The sequence below is a fragment of the Manis pentadactyla genome, chromosome 15, assembly GCF_030020395.1.
Source record: "Manis pentadactyla isolate mManPen7 chromosome 15, mManPen7.hap1, whole genome shotgun sequence".
In the NCBI taxonomy this organism is placed as follows: Eukaryota; Metazoa; Chordata; class Mammalia; order Pholidota; family Manidae; genus Manis; species Manis pentadactyla.
Genome location: NC_080033.1, coordinates 19812046 through 19833145, shown reverse-complemented (window position 1 = coordinate 19833145; position 21100 = coordinate 19812046). Strand labels below are relative to the sequence as shown.

General features: G+C 46.9%; 1 protein-coding gene across 1 annotated transcript; it reads right to left on the bottom strand.

Moving 5' to 3' along the window:
- Positions 1 to 201: 201 nt before the first annotated feature.
- CAPNS1 (calpain small subunit 1) lies at positions 202 to 7111 on the bottom strand. The gene is made up of 11 exons (XM_036929002.2): positions 6992 to 7111; positions 5905 to 6117; positions 4918 to 4951; positions 4532 to 4621; positions 4309 to 4366; positions 4149 to 4213; positions 2770 to 2838; positions 2591 to 2669; positions 2328 to 2444; positions 926 to 984; positions 202 to 751 (listed from the first exon to the last, which is right to left on the bottom strand). The coding sequence occupies exons 2-11, from the start codon at positions 6099 to 6101 to the stop codon at positions 725 to 727; spliced, it is 795 nt and encodes a 264-aa protein (XP_036784897.1). The 5' UTR covers positions 6102 to 6117; positions 6992 to 7111; the 3' UTR covers positions 202 to 724.
- Between the last annotated feature and the right edge of the window lie 13989 nt (positions 7112 to 21100).

Genomic DNA, 21100 nt, shown 5'->3' with positions numbered 1-21100 from the left:
CCACAGGATCTGTGAGGGATCTCAGCAATAATGAGGATACAGCTCAACCGGAATCCAGTATGAGAAAAAAGACAAGAAAAGGACTAGAAGATATAAAGATCCAGGTCTGGGATAAACATAGAAACAGACAAAAGTACCGCCAGCCTGCCCCCCAGAACCAGATTCCCTCTGCCCCGGACAGAGCTGGATAGGCAGTAAACCTCAGGGAGAGCAGCAACTGGGGTGCATTTATTTCCTCCTGGGCCTGGCAGGCTGGGAGCAGATTACAGTAGGCAGTGGGGTGCATGGGCCTGTTAATGGCCTGGAGTTCAGCTGCCTGGGCAGTAACTGCGAAAGGGTGTGCCACGGTGTGTAGGGACTAGAGTGATCTTCCCGGAACTGAGAAGGGCTCTTAGGGCATGGAAGCAACACAGGTGTTGGGCTTGGCACAGGTGCAGGAGAAGGGTTATGGAGTAGGTGTGCTGGGAGTGGGGTGACCCTTGGGGCAGGGAGTGTTACAGTGTTGTAGAGCCAGGGGTAACTTGAGGCTTGGCATGTTGGGGCATTTTGGCCTCTGGCTGCTGACTTAGAAGCTGAGTGCCAAGGGCTGGGAGAATGCAAAGGCCTGTGGGTCAGCAGGACCCAGGAATATATGACTGGAGACAGGATGAGCCCTGGAGGAGACCGTAGAGTCCAAGGTGACTCCTACAGCAAGGTGACGAGGGGGTGGGTCCGGGGTTCCCATTCAGGAATACATAGTCAGCTGCAGCCACTGGGGAGAGGAAGGCAGAGTGAGGAGCCGGGGACCTAGGAACACTTGATGCCCTTCTCTGCCTTCACCCAGGGTTGTTGGGAAAAAGGAGGGAGGGAGCCCAAGCTGAGCTGGTACATGAGCCTCGGGCGGGATCCCTCCTAGGCACCCACATCCCAGGATGGGGGTTCTTACCTCCTGGATGTTCACCTGGATTTGTCCAGTGCCGTCTTTGTCAAGAGATTTGAAGGCACCTAGGGAGAGGGAAGGATTAGAGGTATTTGGCTTTTAGAATAAAAATATTATACTAATACATGGGATGACGATAATAATGGCTAGTACTTTTGAGTACTTAACAATGTGTCAAGCACTGTATAAAGTGCTTTCCATGTATTGACTCAATCTAATTCTGTGAGGTAAGTGTCATTTTAAAACAAGGCACAGAGAAGTGAAGTAATGTACCCCAGGTCACAGAGCAAGAAAGTGTGAAAACTGGGATTGGAACCCAGACTGTTACCTATTCAATATTGGCCTATCTACTGACCTACACCACCTCCCATCACTCTCTGCCTAAGCCCCAGCCTCCCACCAACCTCTAAGCTCCACACCCTCCACTTCCTGCCCCTAGAGTCTGGCATGGCCCCCACTCCTGCTCTGAAACCCGACTCCCTGTTCCCCACTCACAGGCACATCTAGGCAAACATGTGCCTACACTGTCTTTGCTTCTTCTCTCTCACTTACTGCCCAGTTACCACCCTTAGGTGCCCACATGCTGTATCCTGGATGCTGTAGTTACTATTGGCCCTCTTGCTGGTAGATCCAATGGCCATTTCTTGGGCCTCCTCATATATGACTTTTGGTATCATCTGACCTAGTTCCACCTCCCTTTCATGTTCCTGACATACTACCTCTTCTTCTATCCATGCTTTTAATGCTGGACTCTTGGGAGGCCAGGGATCTTTCGAAAGCCAAACATGACCTTATCCCTCCCCAGCCTAGAACCTGCTGTGGCTCTGCATTGCCCCCAGTAGTATCTGAGCACCCCTGAACTTGACCTTCCAGACATGCTTGGCCTGACCATGGCCATTGCTCCTGCCTCCTTTCATTCCACTCTCTCAGATCCAAGTTCAGATTCCGGCACTGGAACCTCCTGGTCAAGTGGCTGTGAGCAAGCAGTTTTGACTCCTTGAACCCTTAGGCTTCTCCACAAAATGGGGGGCAGTAATTCTCACTTCCCAGGGTGGTCTTAAGGATTTAGTACATCATGTTCACAACAGCCCGCACAATCCCAGCCTTATGTCTCCCCCAGCCCCGCCTCAGCACTCTCAACTGAGTGCAACAAAAAACACCCAAAGCACCAGCTCCTCTTTCCCATCTAGGCCCTCACACAGGCTGTTCCCTCAGCGACGCCTGTCCCCAGCCTCTCACTAGGGCCACTTCATCCCTCACATGTACCCTCCTAACTCCTAACAGTAACCCTGACAACCCCAAACCTAACCCTGCCGTGTGCCTACCACTGCCAACCTCAGGCTCAGGGGAGACTCTGACCCATGTAGGTTAGACAAATCCCCATCCAGGAAGACAGAGGGTCACTCACGGAACATGGCATCTAGCCTGACCAGGCAGCTGATGAAGTTGTCAAAATCCATGTTCCCTCCCTCATCTGAGTAGCGCCGGATGATCATGTTGTAGAGATGCTCATTCAGATGGAATCCTGAGAATGGTGTGGCTTAGGCTCTCAGGTATGGGGGCCACACAGCCCAACCCACACCCAGCCCCAGGCTTCGGGCTCAGGCCAGCTCACTGGGGGCTGCCTCACCAATCCCAACCCCAGCCCAACCATGTCCCTGCCAGTCACACCTGCTGCCTCAAAGGCCCCTGGGAGCTCACTGCTGCCAATGGTCCCTGACCGGTCAACATCAAACTGTTTGTATATGGCCTGTGGGGACAGGGAAGTCAGGGTTCAACTGTGTGTCATGGGGCATGGCACGTCCATGGTTTGGGGGTCTTTGTGCTAAGAGTTTGAAGTTGCCACACACCTGCCACTTTTTGATGTTGTTCCACAAGTACTTGAATTCCTGGAAGCCCAGCTTGCCTGTGGTGTCGCTCTGGTAGGAGGGTGTTAAGGACAGGGTGATGGTTGTACCCAGATGTGTGCACTGTATGGATGATGACCATGGCCAAGCAAGGGAACCTGGGCTCAAACCCCAGCTCCCTTCCCAACCCAGTCATGTCACCTTGGGTGTGGTTTTATTTTTCTTTTTACCCATACAAAGTTTATAGTTCTAAATAAGGACTCTTTTTAACTATTACCATGGGGAATCATATTAAACTTCTCCAAACTACAAATGCTCCACCTAAAAATAGTTAACTAATTCCTTACTTACAAAATTCTTGATAACAATATAATTTCATTATTGTTAGGACATATAAAAAACAAGGGTATCTTAGACCTCTAAGGAAATAACATCATGACAGTAAATACCTGCTAGGTTTGTGATAAAAACCGAATGAGATAAAGCCCTTAGCTCATCTGATAAATTCTCAATAAATAATGGGCAAGACTTACCAAGTTACCTAGTACAAACAAGACAGTGCCAAGCTTCCTCAGAACATTTTTCTCACTAAACCCTCAAGACACCAGCCTCACCAGTATTATTCCCATTACAGAGAAAGCAGCAGATTCAAAGCTGAAAATATACCTGAGTAATATCACAGGAACCACTAATGCATACAGACCACTTACTGTGTGCCCTACTAAACCTTTTGCATGTAGCACCAATTTGGTATCACTATTATTCACCCCATTTTATGGATAGGCAAATTGCACAGAGAGGTTCAGTAACCTTGCCCTTGCCAAGAGTAAGAACCAGGATTGTTTAGCTCTATGCAACACATATGTGTGATCACATGACAGGTATGTATGTGTGTGTCTGCATCATCCTATATGCTCAGTGTGCACATATCCAAGATCAGCTACCAACTGGCCCATGTGCAAATACATGTTTTCTGTGCACATGCCTTCATGTGCTTCATGTGTTTATGGGTGTACACATGCCCTTGTATATGTGTGCATGTATGTATATATGCAAGCATACCCATGGCAGTTATAAGCTTGAAAAGACCTAAGTCCAAATTCCCATCCTGCCACTTAACTCTTTATAACTTCAGATCAATGCCTCTTTCTGAGTCTGTTTCTTCACTCATAAAATGGATACAATAATTGTCCCTAACAGGTGGCTGTGAAGTAAGGTGCCTGCTGTGACACCTGATGTAATTTATTGTCACATGTCCACAAGAGGGTGTGTGTTGTGTACATCTGCAGGTGTGAAAGCTACATACACCCTGGCTGTTCCAATCATGCTCTTAGAAAACTTTCTCTTCTCCCAAAGCCTCCCCCGACGGCCCCCAAGGATACATCCATAACAGCCACCATGCTGCGACATGTGTCAATGCCAAAACCATCAGTCTTCAGATCAGGGTCTGTGGAGGACAGGCTGAAAGGTCAGAAGCCAAAAGTCACAGCTACCCCAGTCCCTGTGCCTCTAAACGTGCCTGTGTTGACCCTAGTAACTCACGTCGGGTTACGACCTTGTTGAGAATGTTCATGAGTTCTGTAGCACTGACTTCCATGTCCTGTGGGGAGAAGTTAGGGGTGGGGTCAGGGGTGACAGAAAGGGAGAAGTGTCAGGAAGAAGGATGGGACTTTGGGATTGCAATTGGTAAGTGTGCATGTGCAAGGGCAGCCCAAGGGAAGGCATGTAAGGGTTAGGACAGGGCTCGGCGCCCCGGGTTACTTACATCTCCAGCCAGCTGGGCAAATAGCCGCCGGAACTGCCGGACCTCCTCACTCTCATTGGCCTCAATGTTGGAGTAATGGGTGCGTGGGGGCTGCAGAGGGAGAAGACTCAGAGCAAGTAGGGGTAGGGGTGCCCTGGCCAGGACAGCCCTAGGCAGGAAAGTCAGAGTGAGCTAGGTGGTAGGTGACTGAAGGAATGAGAGGCAACAGGAGAAGAGGGAGTAGGTGTAGCTGAGACCCATGGCTGTGTTTAAGGTCACAGCAAAGGAGAGACTTAATGAAAGGAGTAAGAGGAAGAGGGGTGTGACTTCTACAAAGGGGTAAGAATGGGTGCCGGAAAAGGCCTTGGAGTGAGACGAGGAGTCTCCCATTTTCCAGGGGGGCTTACCGGGGGCTCTGGGTTGTACTGCGCAGCTGCCTCACTGAGGGAAGATGGGGGTAGTTAGTGCCAAGGGGCGGGGCCTCCAACGAGCAACCCCAATCCCCCAAACCCGAGTCGGTCACCCTCCCGGTTTCCTCCACCTCTCTCCATCTGTCCTTGTCCTCACATGTCCATATCCTTGCTTCCCTGGTTGCGCCAGCAAGGAAACCCATAAGCCCACCCCCACGGTAGACCCTACTCCTGCCTGGGCACGCCTGCCCAATGGCCAATTCCTCAGTAGACCCAGCCCCGTGGAGGGCTCGCTTCTTTGAAGCTCTGCCCCTGCTTCCTCGGGCCCCACTCTCCTCAGGTCCCATCTGTCTAGGAACCTACTCCATCACTACTCCATCGCTATGGCTTCCTGAAGCCTGTGTCATCCCAACATCCCACCCCAGCTCCGTTAGTCCCCACCCCTTGGAGGGACCACTGCCAAGGTTAATTAGTCCCCTACGCACAACCTACCCTACCTCCATCAGGGTATTTTTCTATTTTAATCCATCTAGTTGCCCGCCAGGCCCAGCCCCTTCAAATCATTTCCCCTATCCCATTAGGCCTTCGCCTCTTCTGGGCCCACCTCCTCATTGATGCACCTTCTCCAGCCTGGCCGCACCGGTAAGGCAAGCCTCGCCCCCATGAAGTGACACCCAGCCTCATCGGCTGCGCCCCCTTAACGTTTGTCTCCGGGATAGCGGAAGACCCCCACCCCCCAGCCCCACCTCCCAAAGCCCACCGGGTCCCATCCGACAGTGCCGCTTATCACACTACGTGCATGTCAAGCCAGGCCCGCAGGAACTGTCATCAGCCTCATTACGGCCCGACCCCTCAAGACCCGCTTCCCAGCCCAGGCCCGGACCAGCTCAACTGACTTCAGGTCAGTGTACAGGTTACTCCATTCTTCTCCTGCAGGACCCTCCACTGCCGCCAGGCCCCTCCCCAATTCAAGCCCCGCCTCACCTGATGGCGCTAATGACCCCGCCCAAGATGCGCATGGCAGTTCCGCCGCCACCGCCGCCTCCTCCGCCTCCGCCTCCGCCTCCGCCACCTCCGGCCCCGCTGATCAGGCCTCCGAGCACATTCCCCAGGCCCCCGCCCAGGCCCCCGCCTCCCCCGCCGCCGCCGCCGCCCTTCAAGAATGAGTTAACCAGGAACATGGCTGCCGCTCGATTCCTGCGGGGAAAAAGGGGTCAGGGGCTCGCCTCGCCCCTGAGCCCGCCCCTCCCCACCAAAATACGCGTTTCTGGCTGCTGGACGTGGGGGAGTACCCCGGCTGCGTCTTGTCTATCTGGGATGGGGCCTGGGCTCTGGGGGAAGGTAGTTCTCAGACGGATGGGTTAGGGACGGGGGATCAGGTCTGAAACCCCCTCCGGGGCCAAAGGGTCCTGCGTCTAGCCTGAGGGACCCTGGACTGAGTGCGCATAGGCATCCTTAAGGGCATGAGACTTGGTCGGGAAGGGTTCTTAAGATGGGGCCCCAAACTGGTGTAATGCAACCTTGGCGTGTCTGGGCGCTCGAATCTGAGATCCAGAGTCCCAGAACTGGGTTTAGGGGTCTTGGGCGGGTCAGGGGCGTCGATCTGAGCAGAGATTCTCGGGCTGGAGGCCCCTAGGGCCATCCAGCCAGAGTTGACGAAATCCAGAATGTGGGTGTGAGGGTTTAGTTTAGTTACTCCCGGCAGCGGGATTACAGTGTCACCGCTGGGTCTGTGGGCTCGGTCTACGATCGTGGGTGAAGCCCGGGGCCTAGGATAATGGGGTCCCCATTAGAATTAGAAACACTTGTCTAAACTGTAGTTCGGGAAGTCCCACCAGGTTAGAATTTACAGGGTACCCCTCAAATCCGTGTGCTCGTATTTTACATTCTGAGACGGAGGGCGGAGGAGCCCTCAAAGGCGGGATAAAGAGGGCCGGACAGGTCTGGGAGCTCAAATCTGAGACCGTAAATATGAGGAACCCCTGAGGTCGGGACTTGAGGGTCTCATCGGATGTGGGGGGCGCAAGGGCCGGGATTACGGAGTGCAGGGGAGTCCGGGTCGGGCGCTCACCGCCTCGATCACTTGTCCGCGGGTCCGTTCTTCTGAGCCGCTCCCGGGCCTCTGGCTGCGTCCGGCGGGGTAGGGCGGGGCCGGTGACTCAGGCGGTCTCCAGTGGGTCTGGCGGCGGCTCCGCCCAGCCTGCCTCCGCGCGGTCCTAGAGCCGGCATGAGACTGCGCCTGCGCGCGGCGGCCCCACCTCCAGAAACAGGCGGTGTGCGGCCGGTCCGCCCGGCATGCTTCCGGCCCTGGGGCTTCCAACCCCGCCCAGATCAAACAGGTGTGAGGTCGCGTCCTGCCCTAGTGGTGGCTCCTGGGCACGAGAATCCTGAAATCACCGGGGCAATCGCCGCGACCGAGTCGCTTCCTAGTGTTGTGTGAATTTTCGTCCCGGTTGCGATTTTAGGTCCACTGAAAAAGGAACTCCTGGCACTCGGCCCCTATCCTGTCTTTGTCGTGACACACATCACCTGGAGACCCCGAGTTTCCCTTTGGCCCACAGTCCTGGGACACGTGCCAGCATCTGTGGCAAGGACTAGATTTTTCGGGGTTCTACAGCAGCCGACAGAGGTCAAACTGCGGGTAGGACTTAGCTGCCTGTGAAGCTGCCTTGTGCGTCTTCCACCCGCACACCTTTACCCACTGGCTCAGGGTCTCCAGAATCGTTTTCCTGGACGGGCCCAAAGTATCGCCTCAGTCTTCAATCTCTAACGAGGGCCCTGGACGGAGGAAGAGTCCCCTGGCCACGGCCTGTTTTTTGAGGCTAGAGGTTCCCAAGATAGGGTAATGGGGCGGGTTGGAGGGCGGGGGATGTTTGCAGAAACTGGGAGGAAAAACAGCACCTGAAGCCGTCTTTGGAGGCTTTTTTCGGGGCTCCTCAGAAGGAGCTAAATCTGGTTCCCAAGCAGTCTGGCCCTTAGAGTCTCTACTGGGGGCTGGCTGAGCTTGAGTTTGAATCCTGGATCTGCTCCTTAATTTAAGCTGTGGGATACTTGAGCTCTAAGCAATGATTTTCTAATCGGTAAAGTGGGAACGGGTTCCCATAGCCCCCTCATTAGCCCCTATCACAAGTAAGTGGTAAACACTTAGTAAACAGTAGCTGCTATCCTGTTCCCTCAAGGAGCCCACCTGGATTCCTCGGTGGTTGCCTCTTGCTCATTCTTCAATAATACCGATAAAAATAATTGCCAAGCACTCTTCTAAGCACTTTACATACATCAGCTTGTATGAGTTTCATAACAGTCCTGTGGGATGGATGCTATATAGTATTTACACTTTACAAATAGTAAACTCACTGAGGTTAAACTCCCTAGCCTGTAAACTTAACTACTACTTTGACTCTTGGATAATTAATGTGATAATAGCTCAAATAACAAGATCACAACAGACAAAACCTGCAACTGCAGCCAGGCCAAGGATCTGCTACATAAGCCTTGGCCATGAGGCAGGAACTAACAGGAAAGAAAACAGAGGCTGTGTAGGTAGGGTCACTTGCCTGAGGTCACAGAGGATGGCAGAACCAGGTTTGAACCAGGCTGATGCCAATACTTTTTTGGCGATGACTAATCTGACCCCTCCCTGCCAGACTGAGCAGCTTCTTGGCTCTCATCCAGGCTCAGTTGCCGCCAGGCCCCTGCATGGGCTGGGCCCTCTCCCTGGAATACTCCTGCCTTTTTTGCCTGCTTATATACCTATGCAAGCTTTGGAGGTTGACTCAGGAGTCACCTCTTCCAGGAAGCCCTCCCTGTCTCCACCCCTACCCAAGAATGAGACTAGGTGAGGCTTTCAATTACGTGCTTGTAACTTGTACTTTCTCCTAACATTCACTGCCATCTCAGAGCACTCAGCATCTGGTCTGTCTGCCTGGCCAGCTACACGTTTTAGGCCTTGGTCCTCCTCACTCACACCATGGCGAATCTCCCCCATCACACACAGCTTAAATTCCATCTCTAGGCTCTCAACACCCAAATGTCTATTTTCAGCCCAGATATCTCCAGGCTCCTACAACCTCATTCTATTTACTGTCTCCATGGGGGTCTTAGGATGTGGGATAGAAGTATCCCAAGCTTCACACATCCCTCATCCTGATCTGAGCTTCTGACCTTCCTCCCAAACCTCTCTCCCCACACTTCTGTGTTTAGGTTAATGGCACCTCTGTCCTTCCTTCAGTGACTGAGACCAAACTCCCCAGGGCTGTCCTTGACCTGTCTTTCACACCCACACCAACCTATCAGTAACCTTACTGACTCCATAGAATCTAAACTCTTTACAGCTCCACCCTGGTCCAGCCTCCAGCTTCTCCCTCTCCCTCCTAGACAACCCCCCCCACCCCCGCCACTGCCTTTGTCTGTCATCACCTGCTAACACACTGTATAGTGACTTATTTATCCAGTTTCTTCTCTATCTCCCTCACTAGAATATGAGCTCCTCAAAGGGTTTCTGTCTGTCTTGTTCTGTGTACACAGTTCCTAGAACAGTGCCCGACACATCTTAGGTACTCAATAAATCTTTGTTGAATGAATTAAATGTTTTGTGTGCATTTTCTCATTGAATTTTCAGCGTCAGTGAGATAATACAGCAAGTGTCTTTTACCATCCTCCAGACTCCTTTGACCTCAAGCATGGTTGACTTCCTTGGTCAATAAAGTGTACTTGGGAGTCTTGAGAGTATCACTTCCCAAGAGTAGCATTTAAAAGTCAGTGCAGGATGCTCCGTGCTCTCATTCCCTGCCTAGGGAACATTGGAGTTATGCAGGCACAGAGGTGCCACATGAATTACTGAGCCATGCCTTGGAGGACATCTGCTTTTTTCTATGAATAAGAAATAAAAATAAATAGTTTGCTAAGATCTAGGGCTCATTTGTTATGACAGTGTAACCTAGCCTATTCTGACTGATGCAGGCAGATGCTGTTATCATGCCCATGAGGAAATCAGAAAGAATGGAATTACTTGTCCAAGATCACATAGCTAATAAGAGCCAGCGTCAAGATTTGAACCCAGGAAGGCTGGTTTTATAGCTCACACTTTTAATCCTCAACAATTTGCTGCTTCAATGACCTTAATGTTATAGTGTCACCAATTACTAAACTCAAAATTGTCATAACTACCCCAGCTAACACCTGAGGACTTGGTGGAACAGGCTGGGGTAACTGCCTTACATGCATATATTGCAAGGCTTCTCACAACCCTCCGAGAAAGGAACCAACCTGTGAGGAAGTGGAGGTTCAGAAAGGTAGAGTCATTTGTCTGAGGAATGGCAGAGCCAGGTCTAAAGAGAAGCATGGTTGATGCCCAATAGTTATGTGATGACTAATCCATATTTCTGTCCCTCCACTGCCTGTGTTAGGGTTCTCAAGAGAAATAGAACCAATGGAATATATAGAGTGAGGTGGGGGGAAAAGAGATGCATTATAAAGATTATGGAGTCTAAGAAGTTCCATGATCTGTCGTCTGCAAGCTGGTGGTTTTTAAGTCCTGGTCCAAGTCTTCAGGCACAATGGTGTAGTTCCAGGGGAGCCAGTGGTACAGTTACAGTCTGGAGTGCACTGGCTGCACTCCCAGCTCCTTAGGCAGAGCATCAATTATTTCTTTCCCTGCCTGTGTTCTATTCAGGTCTTCAAAAGATTGAATGATGCTGCCCACCCTGGGGAGGGCACTCTGCTTTATTCAGCCTACTGATTCAAATGCTAATATCATCTGGAAACACCCTCACAGACACAACCAGAAATAATATCTAGCCAAACATCCGGGCACCCCATATCCTGGTCAAGTTGACACAAAATGTTAACCATCACTGTTCCTGCTCTTCTCCCCAGGCTTCCTTGCTGCCAGGCTCTTGCGCAGGCCATGTCTCTGCAAGAACACCCCTCCTGTCTTTTTTGTTTGGAGTTAATCACCTTATCAAGAAAGCCTTTCTTGATCTCTGTCACAGACTAGGGCAGGTCACCTTGCAATATACTCCCAAGACCCCCAAAATTTCTTTCCCAAGACATTCAGAATTACAACCTGTAGTGATCAACAATGTGTCTCATTGACTGGACTGGGGGGGCCTTCTGATGGGGGGTGAGGCTCTCTTAGGGACCACTGTGTCTCAGCATACCCCAGCCCAGCCCAGGCGTGGAACACACACGGTCAGCAGCACTTAACTACTATCATCATCATCATGCTTTGGTGGGATGATTTATACAGTTCAGACTTCCTCATTAAAATGAAAACTCTCAGTCCGTAGAAAGTGTGATTTCATGGTTGCCCAGCAAATCATCGTCCTTCCAAATCATGGTTCCGATGGCTCCCCTCCTTCAGGCTCTCCTTGATAATTCCCTCCCTGCCTCCTTTCTCCCTGCTCAATCAAGTACCTTCTTTGGCATCCCACAGCCTTCTGGGCTCCCCAGCCCAGCCTGATCACTCTGATATCTCAATGTTTGTTCTAGAATGATCCCATATTGTGTGCATCTCTATTGTTTCTCTCTCTGTAGATGTGCTATATTTCACAATTAAAGGTGTTTAAAATACCTGGTACTACTGCCTGCTTATTATAGAAAATGTATAAAACATAGCAAACTATATTTTAAAAGGAAAAATTCAACCATTTTGAGACAACCTCTATTTAGCTATATTTCCCTTATGATTTTTTTCCTGGGAATATTTTTTACATATTTCTGACCACACTGTGTATGTGAATTTGCATTCTGCCAATCAACTTGCAAACAACTTGCGTTAACCTGGAATGAGCAGCTCTATTCCCTTTGACTACCCACCTGTGATCTACCCTCACTGTTAGACACTGGCTCCTTGCCCTGAAAAGTAACCAAGGAGATGACCATCAAAATCCATAGGGAAGAATAAATTAGACACTAAAGCTAGGCCTTCGTTTCTTGGTTCACTTGTGCTCTGAAGGAGCAGTGGAGTGAGTTTCCATTTCCTCTTTCTCTTCCTCACTGCCTGGACCACAGATGGGGTGGGAACAACTTGGCCACAGAGGCCAGAGCACTTGTCTAGGGATGGCAGGGCCGCCAATTGAAGTAGTTTGAATACCTGACACTAAGAAGCCTTGTGACCAGCTCTGGACTGCTAACACTCAGGCTGCTGTAGGAGAAAGAAAGTTCAATTTAAGCCACAGCCATATTGAGTTCTATTGCAGAATTTATATTGAATCCTACCTAACTAAAGTGTCCATTATACACACCCCAAGCAATTTCCTGGGTCCCTAAAAATACCATTTTTAGTGTGTTCATAATATTCCATCATGTGAAAGTTACTAGAATTTCTTCATTCATTTATTCAACAATGTATTTATTGAGTGCTTACTGTATCCAGGCCCCTGGATAAATGATGGGGAAGTAGTGGTGAATAAAACTCATGGGGCTTACATCCTAGCAGAAGAAGAAAGGCAATAAACAAAGAAATGAAGAATATAACCCCTCTGTACTTTCAGATACAGTATGCCCCAAAATGTGTGGCAGAGACTGGTTAACTGCTCACTAAAATTATTCCCCTTTGTTCTTACACACACCACTGAACTACGCTGCCTATTGTCCCTTGCAATTTCATAAGGACATATAACTGACCTGTAGCCAATGGGCATATGAGCAGATGTGTCTAGTCTCCAGGCCTAACCTTAAAAACTATCCACCTGTGGTTTTCACTTTTTTCAACATCACTGGCTCAACAGAGGGGACTCAGGGGACCAAGAGGTGGGCAGAGCCTATGATGGAAGGAGCCTGGTCTCCGACAGACTCTGGAGCAGAGTGACCCCACTGACTTGCCCTGGACTACAGTGTGAATAAAAAAATAGATTGATTAACCACTGAGTTTTGGAGTTCTTCAGTTAACAGCAGCTAGCATTTATTTAATACACTCTGTGAAGAAAAGGCTCTGTTGCAAAAATAGCCCTATTTCCCACCCTTCCCTGTACAGTCTTTGCCCTGAACAATTTGACTTTGCATCTTCTTGCATCAAGTGGTACAGTTGGTTCTCCAATCCCCTGAAGCTAAACTTCCCTTGTCATTAATCAATAACATGAGGTCAAGAGGCCTTATTCTGTGCTTCTCTCTCTCTCTCCCAATTCTAGCTCCTCCGAAAACAACTCCAGGCTGATCTATGAGAAGATGAGCCCTGCATCTCGGCCAAGGCCATCATGACTGTCTAGCACCCAGCTGACTCTCCAGCAGATTACAGATGCCCAAGCCGACTCAGTCAAGATCAGCTAAGCTTGGCCCAGATCAGCAGAACCATTCAACTAATCCATAAACATGTGAGAATAATAAATGGTTATTGTTTTGAGTCATGAAGCTTTGGTGTGGTTTGTTACACACCAAGAGCTAAATGATACAGGCTCCATGACCAAATAAGTTCAGAAAGTAATGCCTAGTAGATTCCCCCTAACATAGTTATCATGGACTCAAGCATGTTAATGAAAATTCCTACAGTAAAGCATTTCATCTAACTGTAAGTCAGCAAAGTCCATTTTTCTTTTGTAAAGAAACTTGATATCATTGAGTATTCATTAATACCACCTGAAATGTTGTCAAATACTGGTTGGATATTTGATTATTTCTTATTTGTTCTTATAATTAAAAAATGATGCTGCAACAAGAACAGACCCATAGACCAATGGAAATCTCTAGAAAGCCCAGATATAAACTCAAGCATATATGGTCAATTAATATATGATAAAGGAGCCATGGATATGCAATGGGGAAATGACAGCCTCTTCAACAACTGGTGTTGGCAAAACTGGACAACTACATGCAAAAGAATGAAACTGGAATATTGCCTAACCCCATACACAGAAGTAAACTCAAAATGGATCAAAGACCTGAATATAAGCCATGAAACCATAAAACTCTTAGAAGAAAACATAGGAAAAAAATCTCTTGAATATAAACAAGCAACTTTTTCTTGAACGCATCTCCTCGGGCAAGGGAAACAAAAAAAATGAACAAATGGGACTACGTCATGCTAAAAAGCTTCTGAACAGCAAAGGACACCATCCGCAGAACAAAAAGTCATCCTATGGTATGGGAGAATATATTTGTAAATGACATATCCGACAAGGGATTAACATCCAAAATATATAAGAACTCACACACCTCAACACCCAAAAAGTAAATAACCCTATTAAAAAATGAGCAGAGGATAGGAATAGACACTTCTCCAAAGAAGAAATTCAGATGGCCAACAGGCACATGAAAAGATGCACCACATTGCTAATTATCAGGGAAATGCAAATTAAAACCACAATGAGATATCACCTCACACCAGTCAGGATGGCCAACATAGAAAAGAATAGGAACAACAAATGCTGGTGAGGATGCAGAGAAAGGGGAACCCTCCTGCACTGCTGGTAAGAATGTAAATTTGTTCAACCATTGTGGAAAGCACTATGGAGGTTCCTCAAAAAACTAAAAATAGAAATAACATTTGACCCGGGAATTCCACTCCTAGGAATTTACCCAAAGAAAACAACTTCTCAGACTCAAAAAGATATATGCACCCCTATATTTATCGCAGCACTATTTACAATAGCCAAGATATGGAAGCAAACTAAGTGTCCATCAGTAGATGAATGGATAAAGAAGGTGTGGTACATATACACAAGGGAATATTATTCAGCCATAAGAAGAAAACAAATCCTACCATTTGCAACAACATGGATGGAGCTAGAGGGTATTATGCTCAGTGAAATAAGTGAGGCACAGAAAGACAAATACAAAATGATTTCCCTCATTTTTGGAGTATAGCAACAAAACTAAACTGAAGGAGCAAGCATACTCACAGAGTCCAAGAAGGGACTAGTGTTACCAAAGGGGAGGGGTGGGGGAGGGCAGGTGGGGAGGGAGGGAGAAGGGGATCGTGGGGTATCATGATTGGTGCACATGGTGTGTGTGTGGGATCATGGGGAAGACAGCATAGCTCAGAGAAGACAAATAGTGACTCTGTGGCATCTTACTACAATGATGGACAGTGACTGCAATGGGGTATGGAGGGTGGACTTGATAATAAGGGTGAATGTAATAATCACATTGTTTTTCTTGTGAAATCTTCCTAAGAGTGTATATCAATGATACCTTAATAAAAAATAAATGGAAAAAAATGATGCTGTGAAAATCCTTTCAGCAATATTTTTACTCACTTTGCATATTTTTAGACTTTGGACTCAGGCTGCCCACTGTTCTAATATATGCATGGTTTCTGTATTAGTTAGGCCCTCACAGGTACAACAGATCTGGCCCATTGGGCCCAAGCCAAGCAGAAACCAGAAATCAGGATTGTCATGGGGTATGTTTGGACATTTTGAATACTGGGGACACCTGGAAGTCCTCAGGACCTTTTCAGGGGGTCTTTGAAGTTAAAATTATTTTCCTAATAATGTGAAGACTTTTTTCCTTTCCCACTCTCATTCTTTCATGAAAAATATTCAGTAGTTTGCACGCAGACACAGGTAAGAGAATCCAGCTATCTTTTTCTGAAGCCAGATAGTAAAAAGATTTTCAAGATGTAAAGCAATGCCACTATTCCCACTTATTTTTTCAAACCAGTTATTCTTTATTTAAAAAGTTAATAATGTTAACATTTAGTGGTTTATTTTTTTAATTAACATTTAAAATTTTAAGTTTCTAACATGGTAGATACCTGCAGATGTTACCCTCATAAACAAAAGCTCCTTGAGATCCTCCCAATGCTTGAGAAGCACTGGAATAAATGTCAGTTGTCATTGCAGGACCAGTAAGTTGAAGTTAAGATTTGCCTCTTGAGTTTAGCAACAAGAAAGGGCTTTAGCAATGAAAAGACAGTTTAGTTCTTGTGGAGCAGAGGGAGAAGAATGGAAGGAGGACCTTGTAGACATCTCTTTCCTGAAGTTTGGCCATGGTTTTGTAATAGGTGGATCTGGCTGACACTGCAAGAATACAACACTGGATCTTAACATCACAAAAAGAGAGACAACCATATAGAATGTGACTCCTGATGGAACACCACCCATAAAGTATATTTATACATAAATATACCAAAATTGGATGAGTTCTTGGATCTACCAGTTTTAAAAACATATTAAAGGACACCAAGAGGTGCAACCAGACAACTCAGACTTGAAAAATCCCACAGGAAGATTGGGAGGTAGGAGAAACTGTTGTAGAGTAAAAGACTTAGAGAGTTATCAGAACAATACACATTATGATTTGGATTCTGTCTGGATTCTTATTTAAACAAGCTAGCGGTAAAAAGACATTCATGAAACAATTGGGGGCTTCTGAATTCCAACCTTGTATTAGATAGTATTAAAGAATACTGCATATAACACAGAGAACACAAGCAGTGACTCTATAGCATCTTACCATGCTGATGGACAGTGACTGTAATGGGTATGTGGTGCGGACTTGTTAATAGGGGGGAATGTAGAAACCACAATGTTGCTCGTTTGAAACCTTCGTAAGATTGTTTACCAATGATACCTTAATAAAAAAAAGAGAGAGAAAAGGAATACTGCAATCTTTTTAGGTGTGACGGAAACTCCTTATCTTTTAGAGATACATATGGAAATGTTGCCGGATGAGATGTTGCCTGAGATTTGCTTTAAAATAATGGGGTGGGGGAATGGAGAGGAAGAAATAAAATATGATCGTCATCATATGTTGATAATTACAGAAGCTATGAGATGGGTACTTGGGAGAGCCTTATATATTCTAATTTTAAATTTGTTAGGGGAAAGTAAAAGTGTTTTAAAAATTTTTTTATTAAGGTATGATTGATATACAGTCTTATGAAGGTTTCACATGAAAAAAGAATGTGGTTACTACATTTACCCATATTATCAAGTCCCCACCCATACCCCAATGCAGTCACTGTCCATCAGTGCAGCAAGTTGCCAGAAATCCACTATGTCCCTTCTCTGTGATACACTGTTCTCCCCTTGATCCCCCACACCATGTGTACTAAACATAATACCCCTCAATCCTCTTCTCCCTCCCTCCCCACCCACACTCCCACGCCCCTCCCCTTTGGTATCCACTAGTTCATTCTTGGAGTATCTGAGTCTGCTGCCATTTTGTTGCTTCAGTTTTGCTTCATTTTTATACTCCACAAATGAGGGAAATCTTTTGGCATTTGTCTTTCTCCGCCTGGCTTATTTCACTGAGCATAATGTCCTCCAGCTCCATCCATGTTGTTTCAAATGGTAGGATTTGTTTCTTTCTTATGGCTGAATAGTATTCCATTGTATATATGTACCACGTCTTCTTTATCCATTCATCTACAGATGAACACTTAGGTTGCTTCCATATCTTGGCTATTGTAAAAAGTGCTGCGATGAACATAGGGGTGCATATGTCTTTTTGAATCTGAGAAGTTGTATTCTTTGGGTATATTCCAAGAAGTGGGATTCTGGGGTCAAATGTTATTTCTATTTTTAGTTTTTTGAGGAACCTCCATATTGCTTTCCACAATGGTTGAACTAGCTTACATTCCCACCAGCAGTGTAGGAGGGTTCCCCTTTCTCTGCATCCTCGCCAACATTTGTTGTTCTTAGTCTTTTCGATGCTGGCCATCCTTACTGGTGTGAGGTGATATCTCACTGAGGTTTTAATTTGCATTTCCATGATGATTAGTGATGCGGAGCATCTTTTCATGTGTCTGTTGACATCTGAATTTCTTCTTTGGAGAACCATCTCTTCATATCCTCTGCCCATTTGTTAATCAGGTTATTTGCTTTTTGGGTGTTGAGGTGTGTAAGTTCTTTATATATTTTGGATGTTAACCCCTTGTTGGATATGTCATTTACAAATATATTCTCCCATACTGTAGGATGCCTTTTTTTCTATTGATGATGTCCTTTGATGTACAAAAACTTTTTGGTTTGATATAGTCCCATTGGTTCATTTTTGCTTTTGTTTCCCTTTCTTGAGGAGATGGGTCCAGGAAGAAGTTGCTCATGCTTATATTCAGATGTTTGCCTATGTTGTCTTCTAAGAGTTTCATGGTTTCATGACTTACATTCAAGTCTTTAATCCATTTCGAGTTTACTTTTGTGTATGGGGTTAAACAATAATCCAGTTTCATTCTCTTGCATGTAGCTGTCCAGTTTTGCCAACACCAGCTGTTGAAGAGGCTGTCATTTCCCCATTGTATGTCCATGGCTCCTTTATCATATATTAATTGACCATATATGGTTAGGTTTATATCAGGGCTCTCTAGTCTGTTCAATTGGTCTGTGGGTCTGTTCTTGTGCCAGTACCAAATTGTCTTGATTACTGTCGCTTTGTAGTAGAGCTTGATGTTGAGGAGCGTAATTTCCCCTGCTTTATTCTTCCTTCTCAGGATTGCTTTGGCTATTCAAGGTCTTTTGTGGTTCCATATGAATTTGAGGACAATTTTCTCTAGCTCGTTGAAGAACGCTGTTTGTATTTTGATAGGAATTGCATTGAATCTATAGATTGCTTTAGGCAGGATGGCCATTTTGACAATATTAATTCTTCCTATCCATGAGCATGGGATGTGTTTCCATTATTGGTATCTTGGAAAGTAAAATATTTAACTGTGAAGTAGAAGAGAGAAAAAAGAGGGGAAAGGGGATATACTTTCCTTTTAAGATGTGAGCACCTGATTCGGCTTAAAATCCAACGAATGAGCCCAGAGAAGGACCGGATGAAATACAGGAAAGCAGGAAGACGTGAAAACAGCCCAGCCGACTCTGGGCAACAAACTGGTTTCGTCTCGGTTTTTCCGAGGCCAGAAAGTGAGCTGTGGCGCCTCCGCCAGGACATCGGATCCCACCCTCTGATTAAACTCTGGGCTGCTTGCCAAGCCATCTGCGCCTGCGCAACACCGCCCTCCGCGGAGGATCCAAATCCCTTATCCCCACAATTCCCTGCGCCGCTGGGGGTGAGCAAGACCTCGGCTTTCAGATTTGAGTAAGGGAAGGCGAGGGTGTCGCATGGTTTTCTGGGAAATGCAGTTCGCATGCCGGGCTGGAGGGCGATCTGACGCCCGCGAGACTACGCGCCCCACAATGCGCCGCGCGCCGCGTGCCGAGCAGTGGCTGCTGCCCTCACATGGGGGCTGGGCGCTTGTTGCCCGTATCTGGGCCGATGCCTGGAGGCGCTGAGGCTGCGGGACCCTGGGAGGAGTGTCGGCCTGGTAAATTCTGAGAATTCCCTTCTAAGAGATTATTCCTGGAGAGGTGGGATAGGTTGGGATAAACTGATTTTGTTAGTGATTTTGTTGACCCTCCCCCAAGCCAGCAACCCTAAAATGAAATATCAGTCACCAAAGAAAAAGCCAGTGTTTGGTAATTATGTTTGTCTTCAAGGACTGTGTCCAATTTATTCTCAGGCTCAGGCCTGACACACACTGGGGGGCTCAAAGGATGTGTGGAGTGTCTTCCACATGCACTGAACTGAGAATTTATGAAATCAAGGTTTATTTTGCTCTCAAAAGGGTTAGGTTTATGGCCATCACCCTCCCCGCAAAGGGAAGGTAAGATAGTGGATGGTGCAGGTCAGGCATGGGCAGATGGGGGCAGGAGGATGTAATGCATCTGGAGGAAAGATATCCCACAGCCCCTTCTGTGGTCACCAAAATCCATGGTCCTTTTTCATGGTAGTGGCTCAGAGGTAGCTGCTTAGCCTAAGTGGATGTTCCAAAGCCCACTTTGCATCTAGGGTGGCTGCATGACTGGATGGAGTTCTTACCAATACAATATGAGAAGTGAAAATACAGTGAACCTTTCCCACACTCTTCTATTTGCCAGCTGAAAGCAGAGTTCTGAGCATAAGGAGATGGAGCCACAAAATGGGGTCTGGGTGTGTGAATCACTACCTGGAGGTTGCTGCCAATCCACAACCCCTGCATTGGACTGCTGGGGAACTCTTTGTTACAGCAGGTGGTATTATCATAATACACTGACTGCCTTCTCCTTCTCTGGGCCCCCTGATAGCAATAAAGCTAAGGCACCAGATCATTCTATAAAGTGAGTCTCTAATCCCTAATTGTGGTCAGCTTTCATGCTAACAGGTTTAAGTTTCCTGCTTAGAAATTATCAGCATGATCCTTTCTGATGTCATCAGTTAAATGTTAAGGGGACAGCTTCTTCTATTTTGATAGCCAAAAGGCATTAAAGAACACCCTGGAAATTTGTGCTTACATCTTCCACTGCAGTTTGGCAGGTCTTCATGCACAGTGACGCCATGACCTTCGCTTGGAGCTCATAGGTATGAGTTTGGGTGTTTGGTGTGTCTGGGGAAGGCCACCATCACCTTCTTGTCCCTTTCCTTCGGCGTCATCATGAAGGCTCACTCTGAGGCCAGATCTTAAAGTGACTATCATCAGGTCCTCAGTGCTGATCCATTAGCTGAGTTAATTCTGCTGGATTCTGGCTGAACTGAACTTGGTAGATGCTGGTTTGGAAGTTGGGGGAACACTCCCCCTAAGGTTCCTCACTCTGACAACTCCCTGACATGGAAGGGGCCTAAGCCTTGAGGTAAAGTAACCATTTTTTTGTTTTTGTAGATTGACAGCTTCATTGATGTGTATATATAGATTTGTATCTACTGCTGGTGAGTGTTAGATGTGAATCTGTTTACTGTGTGTGTGTGTAGCTCCTCTGTGAATCTATGTGCACTGTTCCTGCACATGACCTCTTGTGTTTGAGTGTGAGTCTGCTTTGGGTTTGTCCCCAGTGTTTGAGTATGAATCCAGATGTGTGAGTGTTCTATATATCTCAGTGTGTCCATTCCAGTGGACATCAGCTCTATGTGGATGTGAACAGCTTTTCCTGAGAATCCCCTCATCACTTAAAATAGTTCAGCCTCATTCTTACTGAGGTTGCTGGCTGCCAACTCCTCTAGAAGTTACAATTAAGTAATTTCAACAATTAAGTAAAATTCCCCAAATAGTCACTCCACCAGGAATCCCTTCAAGGAACTAATGAGGGATTCTTCACATGTAGACACATGCACGGTGTGATTCAAGCTTCCCAGAACACAGAGGCTGCATGTGTCCATGTTACATACCTAAGGGCACAATATCTTTCTGCCCAGTCTGCAATGCCATGAGGGGCTTCACACTATTTCTAGTCTTCTGATTTCTTTCTTTAATATATTAAGTGAACAAAACTATGTTTTCTAC

Bases quoted from the DNA above. Each gene is read 5' to 3' on its own strand.
- CAPNS1 (XM_036929002.2), bottom strand. From the start codon at position 6,101: ATGTTCCTGGTTAACTCATTCTTGAAGGGCGGCGGCGGCGGCGGGGGA. The intron at 4,367-4,531 runs GTAAGTAACCCG...TTCTCCCCACAG, and splicing joins TTGCCCAGCTGGCTGGAGAT to GACATGGAAGTCAGTGCTAC. The intron at 2,839-4,148 runs GTATCCTTGGGG...CCCTCCTACCAG, and splicing joins GCATGGTGGCTGTTATGGAT to AGCGACACCACAGGCAAGCT.